Source organism: Sus scrofa, chromosome 15, assembly GCF_054392235.1.
Source record: "Sus scrofa isolate SSC_HxYL_T2T_F1_AM1 chromosome 15, Sscrofa_HxYL_maternal_Yorkshire_Landrace_v2.0, whole genome shotgun sequence".
Classification (NCBI taxonomy): Eukaryota; Metazoa; Chordata; class Mammalia; order Artiodactyla; family Suidae; genus Sus; species Sus scrofa.
The window spans coordinates 123,063,421-123,079,199 of record NC_139397.1 but is presented as its reverse complement, the minus strand read 5'-3'; the positions used below and the strand labels follow the sequence as shown (position 1 = coordinate 123,079,199).

At 37.3% G+C, this 15,779-nt stretch overlaps 1 protein-coding gene across 9 annotated transcripts in view; it reads right to left on the bottom strand.

The window, feature by feature from the left end:
- The window catches only part of PARD3B (par-3 family cell polarity regulator beta), a 1,028,888-nt gene that overhangs the window by 206,163 nt on the left and 806,946 nt on the right, over positions 1 to 15,779 (bottom strand). For 5 of the 9 annotated variants that reach the window (XM_021075045.2, XM_084998491.1, XM_021075042.2 and 2 more), the window contains one exon: positions 5,251 to 5,364. In XM_021075045.2, coding sequence (XP_020930704.1) covers positions 5,251 to 5,364 — 114 coding nt within the window. The remainder of the gene's footprint in view (positions 1 to 5,250; positions 5,365 to 15,779) is intronic. The other 4 variants (XM_084998493.1, XM_021075046.2, XM_021075043.2 and 1 more) reach the window with 1 other exon arrangement.

Below are 15,779 nucleotides of genomic sequence, written 5' to 3'. Positions count from 1 at the left end.
AAAATTCTAATGCGCAATTATGAGCAAGAAACTTGGGCTCATACATTTAGCTAAGAATACTGCATACACTACCATGAACCAATGCCACAGCCAGTTCAAGTAAGGCCCCTCTAGGGAGTTTAAAGCAAATGCTACTACTACTATATTCAGATATTTATATGTTTCTCAGACCCTAAATCTGGGAAATACTGTAGAGATCATCTAAGGACAAATGCAGCATTAATGACATACGAGGTGACTTCATGGTATGTGGCTTGATGTATTTAATTATATTAACTCACATTGTTTTCGGTTTATATAACTTTTTACTCAGTAGAATATATACAGACATAAGTAAGGTAATGAAGATAATATAACAGTGATTGAAGTTTATGAAACATCTTCTAGTCCAATTATTTCCTGATGCACTAATCCTTTCCCAATGTAATCATCGGCTTCTTATTAGACATTTCCAGTGTCAACAAACTCATCGCTGTGTGAGGCACTCTAATTTGTCAAGATGTTTTCCCCTCTAATAAGCTAAAGGCTACTCTTAAAATAAGTCTGTATTAGTATCTTCCAGAAAATAAATGAATGGATGAATTAGTTGACAGAGAAAGGATGGAAAGAGAACAAATGCTATAAAACACATCTAATTCCCTTCAGAAGTTAATGTTCTTTAATTGTGTGAAATAAACTAAGTCTTAACTCTGCAGGCTATGCATTCCCAAGTCCTACCACATTTTTCCAAAGACATGGATTTAATGCTGCCATTTTCTGTGTGTGAGAGGGGCATCAGATATGCCAGGTGTGTTCTGAGCAGTGTAAAATAGAAATTATTGTTTCTTCCTTCGTCTTTGTACATGAACTGCCAGCAATGCAGCCTAGGACAGGATTAAGTTTCTGGCAGGCATATCCTCATGTTGACTCACGCTAAGCTTACCCTCAACTAAAACCATCAGGCAAATTTTTCATATATATGGTATTAAGTCAAACCTTCCACATCCTGTGTTTGAACAGTTCATTTTTTGGAGCTAAAAGCAAGTCTTTACATTTATTCCTATTAAGTTCTTTATGTTGGATTCAGCCCATTGTTCCAGATGATTCTGTCCTTGGATACATTATCAACCCCTGCAGCTTCTTGGAATTCAAAATATGATCACCAGGCACCATCGCTGATGCCAATGCTCAGCAGGCCAGCATTAAAAATAAATTTTTGAGAAAAACTTTTTTCTTGCAAATTTATATTGATGGACTATTCATTAGCAATCTCAAACAACTAATCAACCTTCTAGGGTTATGTGATCTGGTGTATATCTCTCTGCATTAGCCACAGGACATTGCAAGACAATGCAATTCTGATGTCCAGGAGAGCACCCTTACTCTTTGTAAAGTCCAGAGATTAGGACAGGAGTTTTCAACCTTCACACTACTGACAGTTTGGGTTGGATAAGTCATTGCTTGAGGATGGGGACTGTCTTGTGCATTGTAGGATAGTTAGCCACATCCTTGGCTTCTACCCAGTACATGGCTGTAGCAACTCATTCCCCACACCCCCTCCAACATTTCGACAATCAAAAATGTCTCTAGAAATAGCCAAATGTTCCTTGGGAAGCAAATTTCCCCCCTCCACTCCTCCTCCCTAAAACTGAGAACCACTGTTCTGGACTCTTGCATTCCTGCAATCTAATCTAATAGCTCAGTCTACCAGGTGTGGCTTTTTTGACCTTTTCATAGTTTTAGCTATGAATAAGATATTCATATATGTGTCACCAAAAGAGTCTCACATCAGAAATCAGATTTGTAGGCAAATTAAAATGAGATATGGAAATCATAAGAAAAATAATGAGAGGAATGGAGAGGAATGATACAACCCTAAAATTTAGAGTGAAGATTAGATTAACCCTTGGGTAAAACAGTTACAAGGAACCTTCAGATTATATGACAAGAAGTAATCTATAATCACTTTTGTACTTGGATGCTTGTCAGGTTTATTTGGAATGGTGAAAAGTGGCAACAGACTATGTCTTTGAAGACAATAGAAGAAAAATAAATTATGATGTATTGATCTCATAGAATACTAGGCAGTCAGCAAAACAACATATTTTCAAAACATTAATGACATGAAGAAATTCTCACAATACAATGTTTTGAGAGAAGTAAGATATATGCAGTGTGATTGCCAAGTATTCAAATAAAATACATATGGGAAAATGATCATAAAATATTAATAGTGGTTATGGAATTATGGTGAAATTATGCGTGATTTTAACAATCTTATTTACACTTTTTATGTTTCCAAAAATGTTCTTACAAACTTACTGTCTTTGTAAGTTTTGTGTGCATGGGGGCAGGGTTGTGTGGAAAGTAATCCATATTCCCTTAGGTGATTGAGCACTGGCAAGAATTTCTCTTTTGTTTGCAAAAAGTATGCAAGTAAGGTAGGAGGCTTCAGAGAGGGTATATGAGAAAAATGGCAATATTTTTAGACTGGGTTTTTCAACTCGCTTGGGGAAAAAATCCATATATCATTTTTCATGGAATGAGAATAGTTTAATCTAATGGTCCAGCCAAAGCCTGTCCCTCAAACTCAGTAGTTCTCAGACTTTAGAATGCTGAAGAATCACGTTGGGTGTACCTATTAAACACAGATTCCGGAACTCTAACTCCCAAGATTCTGACTCTGCAAGTCTTGTGTGGAGACATGGGAATTTTAATTTTTTAACAAACCCCCAAGGTGATTTTTTCTGACGCAGGGGCCCACAGGCCATACTTTGAGAAACAGCTATCTGTAAGAAGTCATGTGGTTTGATTTGGATAAGTATTTTTTTTTCTTCTATTTTTGATAATTTCTTCTTGGTTATATACTAAATAGAAATGATATGCACCCTCAGTGGTGTGTTAGTAAACTGGCTCTTTGAAAAAAACAAACCCAATTTACCATCACTTGCCAATTTCTGTGGTGTAAGTATTCCCACCACAACCAATTTCAAGCTACTAAAGGTTTAACAAACAGCTCACAAAATTCTCAAAAGCTTAATGATTGTCTTTCATTAATTGGTAAAAGTTGGCTTCAGCAATACACAGCATATATATTTTTTAGCGCTTTAAAGTATTTGTAAAAGGAATAGAAAAACTATTATATCTGTGACAGCTAGGAAGAGACAGTGAGCAAATGGATGGCTTGAACCATCCTGAGGTAACAAATTCCAAATGTATTAGAAACAAGGCAACTTTGTGAACCTGTATACATTATTTCCTATTTTATTCTATTTTTCGCCCCATGGCCAGGCCATGAAGAGTGATGCATTTGCTGAGTTCTTTAAGGGTTGTGAATTGGTTTCCTATGGATGATGGAGAGCAAAGAAATGGGAAGCCAGAGTTGGGAGCAATGCCAAATGTTCAGTCTTCACCTCCACCTTCTATGTACTTCACCCCTGAGCTGTTGAAATGCCCTTGGTCATTAATTCTCTAGCACCCAACCATAAAATCAACTTCTCCTACTTCTTCCCCTCATACATGATTGAGACAATGTTGTCTCTAGGAAACCCATATCAGATGTGTTTTACATGTTCATGTGTGGGAAGTGGCCTAAGTGGAGGCTTGAGTATAGTTCTTTCAGTATTTTGACCAGACATATTTTAAGAATATTGGACCTGAAGCCTATATAACCAGGTGAACTGAATTTATAGTCCTGCTTTTAAGAACAAAACTCCCTCAGGCACCTGCTTCCTAAAGGCAAAACCAGAAAGGAAATGAACTCTTGCTTAAAGACAACCCCCCTTATTTTATGAGTTATCAATTTTCTAGCTGGCACAGAGTTGCCTAGCTACTAAGAGGAAACCTCCCAACCCCAAGCAAGTATTGAACTGCATAAAAAAAAAAAAACGTGACGTTTGCATTCTAGCAAACAGCTCAATTTCCTAAAAGATGAGGCAAGAATGTGGTGCCTCGGTAAGGCAACTCAGGGAAGCAGCAAAGATCTATGATGTGAACTCACTGCATAGATGTCTTTGCCAATATATGCATTAAAATCTTAGCCTGAATTACATTTTACATTAGAGGATTACTGAATCTCAGGCTATGATGGAGAATTCATCTTCCTTCTCTTTAGGGCAAGTCTGACAGGTGAATAGTCAACAACAATGGAAAGCACTTGATTTCCTTTACCTGCTCCACTGACCCTGGAAGTGAGTTTATCAACCTCTCAAAAATGAGAAAGGACTAAATAGGTTATTTTTCCTTACTATTGATAAAGTCAGCCTTCTCAACAGGAATAGACTACAAGATGGGGCAAAGGTTAACAGTAGATACTCATAGCTTACTCTGTGCTAGAAAACACAATGAATAAATATGATTTTCTTAGTATACACCTTCAAGTATTAAAATAAGTTCAAGAACTGACTTTTAAAAAACTATTAAGAATGGCTATTACTAAAGAACAAGGAAAAAGTTTGACAAATTTGTCTTCATATATGATCAAGATCAAATACTTAAAGACTTAAAAGACTTAAAATCTGTCTTTCTCCAAGCCTCCTATAGTTGTGAAGGTAAAGAATTTTCAGGAGAAATATGAATATTCAATTACATGTTTCAAAATCAGACTCTACTTGGGATAAGTGACAGAGGTAACATCAAAAGATAGGTGAAGGACCTCTTGTCCAAATGGAACATTAAAGCTCCTCAAACAGGAGATTTCAGTCCTTACAAACTGTCATTATTTCAATAAATGAAACCGGCCCTTTAACAGATGGGCAACATACTTTGCAACCTGCTGATGGCCTAATAAAAGACACTGGCTTTTTAAAAATGAAGGGCATGTACTTCTCAAATTACAGTATCCAAATGGGTTTAGCAGAATAAAATTAAGAAAGCATACAACAGCTTGACAAAAATTAGAAACAGACTATGGAAATTCCATAGTTCTAAATATCAATATCCAAATGAACTTTTTATAAAAAAAACAAAACAAAACAAAAACTCCTTGTTTAAACCATAGGGAACATATGCATTGATATAGTCAAAACTGGGGGTAGCATACTATGGAATTATAACTACTGACATAATAAAAACATGAAGTTAACGTCTTCTCAAAATATAATGAAAATTCCCCAGAAAGGCAGATTCCATTTATATCAGGTATCTCTCCTTTTGTACCAGTCAACCTTTCTGCTTCTTAAAATAGGATTTTTCCAGTTGACTGGTGCAATAACCAAATTAAACACAGACCATGCACAAAAATAAAAGAAGGGGCTCAGCATTTCTACTCACCGCTCACGTTCTTCTTTCATTTTTTCCAGCTCCTCCTCTCTCAGGCCACCACGCTTCAGGGGGCCTTTCTGCTCAGCCTTTCCACCCTTATCATCTTTCTTCTTCCCAAATCTACTGAAACATGGAGAAGATGGTTGTTAACCATAATCACGTTCATTTTGTGACAAACTGAAAATATTTATAAGATGACTTCATTAAATCATAATTCTTTATTCTAAGAAAAAAATGGAAGTAAAAGAAGATACTGAGAACAGAAAAATAGTACAGCTACTGAAGTCCCCTTCCTTTTCTCTTTTCTGTCTTTCCTTTTTTCTATTCATCTACTGATTGTGCAGTCTACACAAAACCATGTGATTAAAGACTATAAGTTTCAAACCATTAATTCAGTAGAGATTTAAGAACAGAAAGGCTGTCATTAACATATAGGTAAAAATTGCCCTCCTAAAAAGGCCTCCAGAGCTCCAGGTGGCATTGACATTGAAGATTAAACTCATGGGATTATGTACTGACAGTGCTTCAAGGGACTTTACCAAACACCTAGTTCAATATTCTCAACTTACAAATGAAGAACCAAGAGCTCTGAGAGGTTTTGGGTCTTCACCAAGACCACTCAACAAGTTCAGGGCAGGGCTGGGATTATAACTTGGGTCCTCTCCTACACTGTGCATTTTCCTGTAGGCCACATTCAGTCTCCCATGTAGTCTTAGGCCTCCTAAATCAGCTCTGGGTCACTATGCTCTGAGAGCTCCTTGGTGCTCTGCATAGGTGTAGTTAACCAGACACAGTGGTAATTTTATTGTTTTTTCCTCCAGCTTTATTGAGATATAATTGAAATATAATGTTGTATAAATTTAAATGTACAATGTTTTGATTTGATACATTTATAAGTTAAAAAAGAATTACCTCTATCCTGTCATGTAGTTACCATTTCTTTTTTTGTGGTGAGAACATTTAAGATCTACTCTTTTAGCAACATTCAAGTACATCATTCAGTATTATAAACTATAATCACCATGCTACACATTAGATTCCCAAATCTGTTCATCTTCTATTTAAAAGTTTTTACCCCTTGGGCAACACTTTTCCACCTCCTAATCCCTGGTAACTACCATTCTACTTGTTTCTCTGAGTTTATCTTTTTTAGATTCCACATATAAGTGACATCGTGTAGTTATTTGTCTTTCTCTGACTTATTTCACTTAGCATAGAGATTCATAGAAAGATTCCTAGCAAAAATTCTTCCAAGTTGTCACAAATGGCAGTAGTTCCCTCTTTCTCACAGCTGAAAAATATTCTATAATACACACACACACACACACACACACACACACACATCTTTATCCATTCATCTATTGATGGACACTTAGGTTGTTTACATATTTTTGGATATTATGAATAATGCTGCAAGGAACTTACGAGTGCAGATAACTCTGTGAGATTCATATTTCAACTCCTATGGATATATACCCAGAAGTGGGATTGCTGGATTATGTGATAGTTTGAGTTTTAATTTTTTGAGGAAACTCCATATGGTTTTCTTCCATTGTGACTGTACCGATTTGCATTCCAAAGGCCAGTACACAAGGATTCCCTGCATCTGTGATACTTTAAAAGAACACTATTTCCTTAGCACTTTTGGGACAATTAAACATCAACAGATGATTGGATTCGGAAGATGTGGTATATATACACAATGGAATACTACTCAGCCATAAAAAAGAATGACATAATGCCATTTGCAGCAACATGGATAGAACTAGAGAATCTCATACTGAGTGAAATGAGTCAGAAAGACAAAGACAAATACCATATGATATCACTTATAACTGGAATCTAATATCCAGCACAAATGAACGTCTCCTCAGAAAAGAAAATCATGGACTTGGAGAAGAGACTTGTGGCTGCCTGATGGGAGGGGGAGGGAGTGGGAGGGATTGGGAGCTTGGGCTTATCAGACACAACTTAGAACATATTTGAGATTTTTTTTTTAAAGCTGCAATTAATTCTTAGTAGGACATAGTCTTAAATGATAGGCATTTTTCCCATTAGATATTTTCTTTGCAAGCATTCCCCCATAATCTCGGTATTAATACATAAGAAAAAAGAAAGTGACTTGATGCTCTGCTGATAACCAAGAAAAAAGAAAAAGATACTCAATTATGCATAGTCTTCAGTTAACGTAAAGATCTTTCTTAAACCTAAGGAAATCCCACATATCCCTTGCTTCTTATAAAATGGCCTCACGTTTTAACTAAATGTGTATCAACATCTTTAGCTTATTCATCCTATCTATGTATCTATGTACCCATCCATTCTTCCATCTATCCAACCTGAGGACATTTTTCAAACTACACATACTCCATTGACTGCCTCCCACCCCCACTCGTATCCTTGCCCCCCAGCCTCCCAGTATACAAATAGTGAGTCAGAATCTCCTGAGGACCTGAATTATAAACTTGTAAGAGACTCCTGTCTTCTTCAGAATTTCATATAAATGGCCTAATATATTTGTCTCTTTCTGGATCGTATTTCAATCCAAAGCAAAGGTTGTTGGTTAAGGGACAGCTCTGAGTATCACACGTGGACGAGGACACTGCTAATATCGAGTCTTGGTGTTATGCAGGACAGACTGCATCCTGCTTCCTTCAGAAGCCTTTCCAGGCCTTGACTCTTCTATGTATCTTTCCATTATGATTTCAATTAGCAAATTCTCTCTCATGAACTTCCTCTCTCCCCATGGCCACTTCTCCATCTGTCTCTGCTCCAACTGCAGTTCTTTTGCTGTAATCTAGTCTAGTCTGGGGATCTTGGTTGATTGACCATCAGTTTTAACTTCACCATCCCCAGGATTTTATTTATTTATTGATTTATTTAGGTCTCTTTCTCTTTCCTGCCTCCCTTTCTCCATCAATTCTTCTTTCTCACTAAAGAAATGACCTGAAACCATTCATAGGAGTAAATAAGAACGAAAGAAAAAATATAACCCAAATATAAGGACATTAACTTTCAAATAATTCAGATTTGTAAATATATTCAAGATCTCTCTTTAACCCACAAAGCAGGAGATGTTTAAATAATGTGTTTCCATGCATACATTCTCTAGATTTTCAGACTCATGTGAAAGAGTCTTAGAGATCAACACTATTACTTTAAATTCCTTTATGTGAGAAGTTAATACCTTAGCATATCACTTAGAAAAATGTTTCCCTCAAAATGTCACCAAATATAGTAATAGTGAAGAAAAAAAATCAAAATTGTGTAGTGAAAGTAAAATAATGCCTGAAGAAGCTGATGAAGGTAAAAGTGTTGCCAAGCTCTTCATAGATTTTCGGCTTGTTTTTTCTCCATGACCCAAATATTTTTTTCTAAATTTGGCGGTTTCAGATTTTCTGAGATGAAAGTAGTCTTACATTTGAAGGGTAAAACTAACCTACACACTAGTAGTCTTACATTTGAGGGGTAAAACTAACCTATACACTAACCTATATACTATCTTTATTATCACAACCAGTACATTGTTTTTTGTTCCAGCAGCTAAAATAGTTACTTGTACTACAGTTTGAGAATAGCTTACTGTGCTTCCCATTAGAGTGGGGATATGTTTGATAAGAAAAAGGTTTAAGTAAATTCTGTGGGGCATTTCCTTCTAAGCAAGAACCATCAACAAAACCTTCTAAGCAAGAACCATCAACAAAGTTAAATCAACCAATTCCATAAATATTATGTTTTAATTTAAAATTTCTGATCAAGCACCTCATCCACCCCACTCCCTCCCCCTCCCGCCAGGCAACCACAAGTCTGTTCTCCAAGTCCATGAGTTTCTTTTATGGGGAAAGGTTCATTTGTGCCTCCTATTAGATTCCAGATATAAGTGATATCATATGGTATTTGTCTTTCTCTTTCCGACTTACTTCACTCAGTATGAGAGTCTCTGGTTCCATCCATGTCGCTGCAAATGGCATTATGTCCTTTTTTATGGCTGAGTAGTATTCCATTGTGTATATATACCATATCGTCCTAATCCAATCGTCTGTTGATGGACATTTGGGTTGTTTCCATGTCTTGGCTATTGTGAATAGAACCGCAATGAACATGTGGGTGCATGTGTCTATTTCAAGGAAAGTTTTGTCTGGATAAATGCCCAAGAGTGGGATAGCTGGGTCATATGGCAATTCTATGTATAGTTTTCTAAGTTACCTCCTTACTGTTCTCCATAGTGCTTGTACCAGCTTACATTCCCACCAACAGTGCAGGAGGCTTCCCTTTTCTCCACATGCCCTCCAGCATTTGCTATTTGTGGACTTATTAGTGATGGCCATTCTGACTGGTGTGAGGTGGTATCTCATGGTAGTTTTGATTTGCATTTCTCTAATAATCAGGGTTGTTGAACATTTTTACATGTGCTTGTTGGCCGTCTGTATATCTTCCTTTGAGAAATGTCTATTCAGGTCTTTTTTTGTCCATTTTTCCATTGGGTGGTTGGCTTTTTGGCTGTTGAGTTATATAAGTTATTTGTATATTTTAGAGATTAAGCCTTTGTGAGTTGCATCCTTTGAAACTACTTTCTCCCATTCTATAAGCTGTCTTTTTGTTTTCTTTTTGGTTTCCTTTGCTGTGCAAAAGCTTGTCAGTTTGATTAGGTCCCATTGGTTTATTTTTGCTTTTATTTCTGAAACTATGTCTGGTCACTTACAATGGAGCATGATAATGTGAGAAAAAAAGAATGTATACATGTATGGGTCCCTGGGTCACCATGCTGTACAGTGGAAAACTGACAGAATACTGTAAACCAGTTATAATGGAAAAAAATAAAAATCATGAAAAATAAAAATAAGTAAAATAAAATAAAATAATAAAATAAAAATTCCCGATCATTTATTACAGTTTCCAGTAAGAAGGGCAGAAATAGATGTGAGATTTATTTCATTAGACAGAGACTAGTCACCAATTACCTTATTTTGTAAAGTCTGGGTGGGTTTAGGAATTATAAGACAATAATCTTCAAAAGGGCTGCCACATTGTTAGGATGAGGAAATGGGAGACTTGAAGAAGTTAATTGCCTTTTATTTATTAACTCACTGAATTTTTTCCAGTTTTGCAATCAGACAACTTAATTATCAGTGGTGGTAGTGGTGGTGTGGTGGAGCTGGGAGAAAAGCATCAATTTAGTGGACTTTACAAGCCCTTGTTCTCCTTTCACAGCAGCCTTGTTGGGGGTCATTTCACAGCCATTTTTACTTTCACTGACACACAGAGAGGAGTTGGGGAGATTCAAATATATCGACTCATCTCCCCATTAGCTATTTTTGTGAGAAAAGTCATGTGGACCTTAAATAGCTGAAATCACTGCTTTGCCTTCTAGGGTTTCAAATATCCACTGCATTCCAGGCCTCCCATTATCTATTACCTAGGAAATTTGAGAGTTGGCCATTTTGGGCTAGGGGCCTTAAGGAAACTGCTTATAGGTCAAACTTGCTTTATATAAAAGATATTTTCCTGAGGAATTCATAAAACATATGGTTTTAATCAATAAAATTGTACTTCCCATGTACCTGGGAAGATTGTTTAAAGAATCTTATGATGGATCTTTTTGTAAAGTGGAAAAATCACCTTTCAACATACCCTTTATGTAAATTTAGATTTTCATGAATTATAAGTTTGCTTAAAACACCTGTTCCTGTTCCTTTCTACAAAGAAGTTATATGAAACAGCTTCATGGAAGACTAGCTTGCTTGCTTTCTTCTTTCACTCATGTATTTATTTTAAAAATATTTATTACGCATTTATTCTGTCACACATTATCCTAAGCACTGGATGTAGGCTGACACTGTATTGGGATTAAAAACTCAGACACTACCCTCAGAAAATTTACATTCCAATAGAGGAGACAGCCATCAAACAAACAAGAATATGCAAATGTAGTCGTGAAGAGTGCTATGAAGGGTGTTAGGAGAGATGATAGCCAGTAACTGATTGGTCAGGAAAGTCTTCAATGAAGAAACGACATTTAAACTGAGATGATAATGGTCAGAGGTTCCAATCAAGCAAGAATGGGAGTAAAGGAAAGAGGACTCGTGGCGGACAGGATGGGCACAGTGCCTGGAATGCACCAGTGAGGGGAGGCCAGTCTCTGAAACAAGGAGGGCAAAGAGGATCCTTGCACAGGTTGTGGGTGGAAAGGAGGGCAAGGTCCATGGAATGCAAATTTGAGAGGTGCATAGAGTTTAGTCTAAGAATGACAGCAGAAAGGAAACTCATGGACTGGAAGAAGAGACTTGTTCTTCCCAATGGGGAGGGGGAGGTAGTGGGATGAACTGGACTCCTATTGCATTTGGAGTAGATAAGCAATGAGTCCTGCTGTATAGCACTAGAAACTATATCTAGTCACTTGTGATGGAACATGATGGAGGATAATGTGAGAAAAAGAATATGTGTGTGTGTGTGTGTGTGTGTGTGTGAGAGAGAGAGAGAGACTGGGTCACTTTGCTATACAATAGAAATTGACAGAACACCTTAAATCAACTATAATGAAAAAAATAAAAATCATAAGAAAAAGAATGACAGCAGATCATTTCTTAGTGATTCAAGGAACAGAGAAGCTAGGAAGGAAACTGGTAGATTTAAACAGCTGGTAGAGGAGAAACAGGAGTAACAAAGCCATTTTGAGCAGAAGTGACACAATGTGAAGTACATTTTGAAAGACCTCATTGCTGAAGTCAAAAAGCAACAGGCAACAGCAGGAGAAACTGCCTGAGCCCGGCTGCAGGGGGATGGATGAAAGATGAGGGGGGCTCGGATGACTGGTGGCTATGGAGAAGAGAAGACACTGATTTGGATGTGGTGGGTCAATGGAGAGGTATCCAAAGTTTACATTGAAACATGGTTATTTTAGTTTGCCTTTGGAAATTCCAAATGGATAGGCCAAGGTCAAGGACAAAATCCTGAGGAATTAGAACCTTTAAATGTTGGCTGGGGGAAGTGTACAAAGGAGAAGGAAAAAGAAGAGAGAGAGGGACAGGAAGAAAACCAGGAGGCTGTGGTGTAGGCTGTCTGAGAGAGGAGTGCTGGGAGGAGAAGGACATGGTCAACAGAAGGGAATACTGTTGAGAAGTCCAGTGAGGTGAGGACTGGGGAGGGCCCATTAGATTTAGCACTTTGAAGCCATTCATCACCTTGGCAAGGTTTAACGGAGTGATGTGGGCAGAAGCCAGGTGGGAGGGATATCAAGAGTGAATGGCAGGTAAATATAAACGTGTGTTTCTCTGTGTGTACAACCATGTCAAGGAGGTTGGCTGGAAGGGCAGTTGCTGGAAGTGAGCTGAAATGTTGGAGAAGGAAGTTTTCAATTTGACTGATTTTAGAAGACTTTAGTTTGCTGATAGGAAGAAATGCCAGAGAGTGTGAGAGGTTAGAGATGAAAGAGAGAGGAGAATGAAGTTAGTGTCTTTTTTAAGTTAAAAGTGATAAAAGATACCGAACATAAACTTTACCATTTTAATTATTAAGTATCCAGGTCAGTGGCATTGAGTTCATTCACATTGTTGCTCAACCATTAACCATCATCCATTATCCTAAATTGAAATTCTGTACACACTAAGTTCATCTATGTAGTAGCATGTATCAGAATTTTCTTTCTTTTAAAAAGGCTGAATAATATCCCATTGTATGTACATACCATATTCATTTACCTATTCATCTGACAATGGACATTTGGGTTGTATTCACTTCTTGGCTACTCTGAATAATCCTACTCTGGACATTGGTACAGAACAAAGTTCTCTGTAATGAAACAGGACAGAGATACACAGAATCTCTAGAGAGATTGGCCTTAGATGGGAATAAACGCAGAAAAAGCAGCAGCTAAGAGAAGAAACTAGTTTGTTTATAGAATCAATAAAGAGGAAGTGAAGGAGTTTCCAGGTAATTAATTTATCAGTTAATATAATGCAATATGTATAAGAGAAATGACTCCTACCCATGAAATGAAATTTCTTCTTATTAATGAATCAATCAAAGGAAACAGAATACACAAAGTGGAAAAGAACCTCTGAAAGGGTTATAGAAAAATACCAGAAACCAACCTCACTTGTGTTACTATCTTGCCTATGTAGGGAGGCCCTCAACAGCCATCTGGAAAAGATTTTAATAACGGTTCATTCATTCATTCAGTCATTTACTGAGCACTGGTTACATATTACATGGATTAGGCACTTGGAGTTTAACCATTCACCCCATCAGTTGTTAGGTAGATCTCTAACTCCTCAATCCAATTACTTAAATGAGACCCCAACATCCTATTGTTTTTTATACAAGAAAGATTTTAATATAGTTCTTAGTAGTTATTCCCTAATTTCTCAGCAAATATTTTCTTTTATTTCTATTTCTTTCCTTGAGCTTTCTAGGCAATGATGACTTTCAAATCCTTCCCAGATTCCCATGCACCCTGATGAATAATCTAACCTCACAATATGTCTGGCACTGTCCTGGTTTTTCCATATCTAGTCTCCCATTTAACTCTCTTCTTAATTCAGTTAAGTTGTACCTGTCTACAATTTTCCTCCTTGATCCCATTGGGAAGATTATGCAGCTGTTAGCGTTCACCCTTCTTCCACTCAGTATACATATGGTATGAAGGCAATCCTGAGCAATGGTTTAGGAGACTAAAACATCAGGCAAGAAAAAAGCTCAGACATGCTTATTCCAGATTAGTGGATGAATCCAAGGAGATTAGTGGATGAATCCAAGGAAAGCTGAAAGTTTGAAACAGAATGTATTCTTCCTTCTACCCTCAGGAAATATCTTGGGTGTCACTGATGCACATGGAAAAGGTTACAAGATTCAGTCATCACTAGCTTTTTTTTAATGGAATTTCCCAGGCTAGGGGTCAAATCAGAACTGCAGCTACTGGCCTAACACCACAGCCACAGCAATGCCAGATCTGAACTGCTTCTGTGACCTCACCAGCAATGCTGGATTTTTAACCCACTGAGCAGGGTCAGGGATTGAACCCATGTCCTTATGGATACTAGTCGGGTTCATTACCGCTGAGCCATGATGGGAACTTCCAGTCATGACTAATCTTAAACCCAGAAATCTATGGAATGAAGTCATGTGTGAAAATGCACAAACCTCACAGTCATATTTTCTGGACTTGGATAATGGTTCATTATCTCCCTGTACCTAGTTCACTTTTAAACTACACATGATATTGTCTTATCATTTTATAAATTATTCAGCTTTAAATAGCTCAGGCAAAATGTGGGAGCAAAGAAGTTCATAGACCATGGACTATGTTTCCATAGTTTATTCCAAAATTCACTCTAAAAGGTTTCTGTTGTCTGATGCACCCTGAATTGGGCTCTGAATTAGCATATGCCTATGCTGATGAAATTAACTTCCATGTATTGCAATCTCATATGGTTTTGTGCACTTCAGCTATTGCTTCTCTCTAAAATGCATGTCGTGAAGTGTTTATTTCTTTACCTCACATGGTTCCCATTGTACCTAAGAGTTAATGAATCTGATAAAAATTCAGCAAAAACTTACCAATTAGAGAATTTTCCTCCTTTTTTTTTTTTGGTACTTTAGGATATTGCCTACCTTTATGTTAATACTGATAGAAGAATGTACAGATTTGTGTTTGTTGTTAATCAATCTTGATGAAGAAGGTATTCTCATTTTCTTTCTAGCCTTCCACAATATGTATTATTGCCATAGTTAATGCCCGTGACTTTTAAGGAGGGAGGTGTATGCCTTCCACATCGAGGGGCATATTTTAAACTCTGTAGGTCCACTCTGTGGCTTGCAAAAGGAGGTAAGAACTAGCTTTGTAGGAGGTGTTAGCAAGCAGAAACTGAGTGGATTGATGCTTCAGTCACTGGAGAAAATCTCAGTGTTAAAAATTGTTCTTGTTTACCCTAAGCCAAGGAGGTGAAGCCCTAAAAATAAGATTTCCAATTAAAATTTTAATTTCTGGTATACTGTTTAGACATTTGCTTTGGGGGTGTTTATATGGTTCCAAGATGAAGACAAAGTATATGAAAACAAAACACATGTTTAACCCCACTGATATCTTTATCCACTGCTGCCTTTGAGGTCAGCCTCCCCACCAACTTTCAACTGCTACTTTTCTCATTCCCAGGGTGTGATTCCTAAGTTGGTGATCATGACGACCCATCATTCCAAAGCAGGGAATCTTCAGACCTCAGATGCGCTGATGTTTGTTTTTAGGATTGAAAAGCAGGGAGGTCCTGTAACGTTCTAGGATTTCTGCCTAAGTGAATAAAACATCTGCCTTAAGCGGCTCTCTGGCTCCATTCAGCTGCTGGGAATCCTTGAACTAATTTGCTTTCCCAGACTGAGGAGCAGGGAAACACAACGTATTTGGAAACACCAAATACACTGAAAATAATTCTAGAGGATCCAGAAAGTAAAGCAAAATGCACACCGCCAATAGCCCATCTTCCTAAAAATAAACAAACAAGCAAGCAAAACGGGGCCTCTGGATGGCAGAATTGTTAAGACGTAAA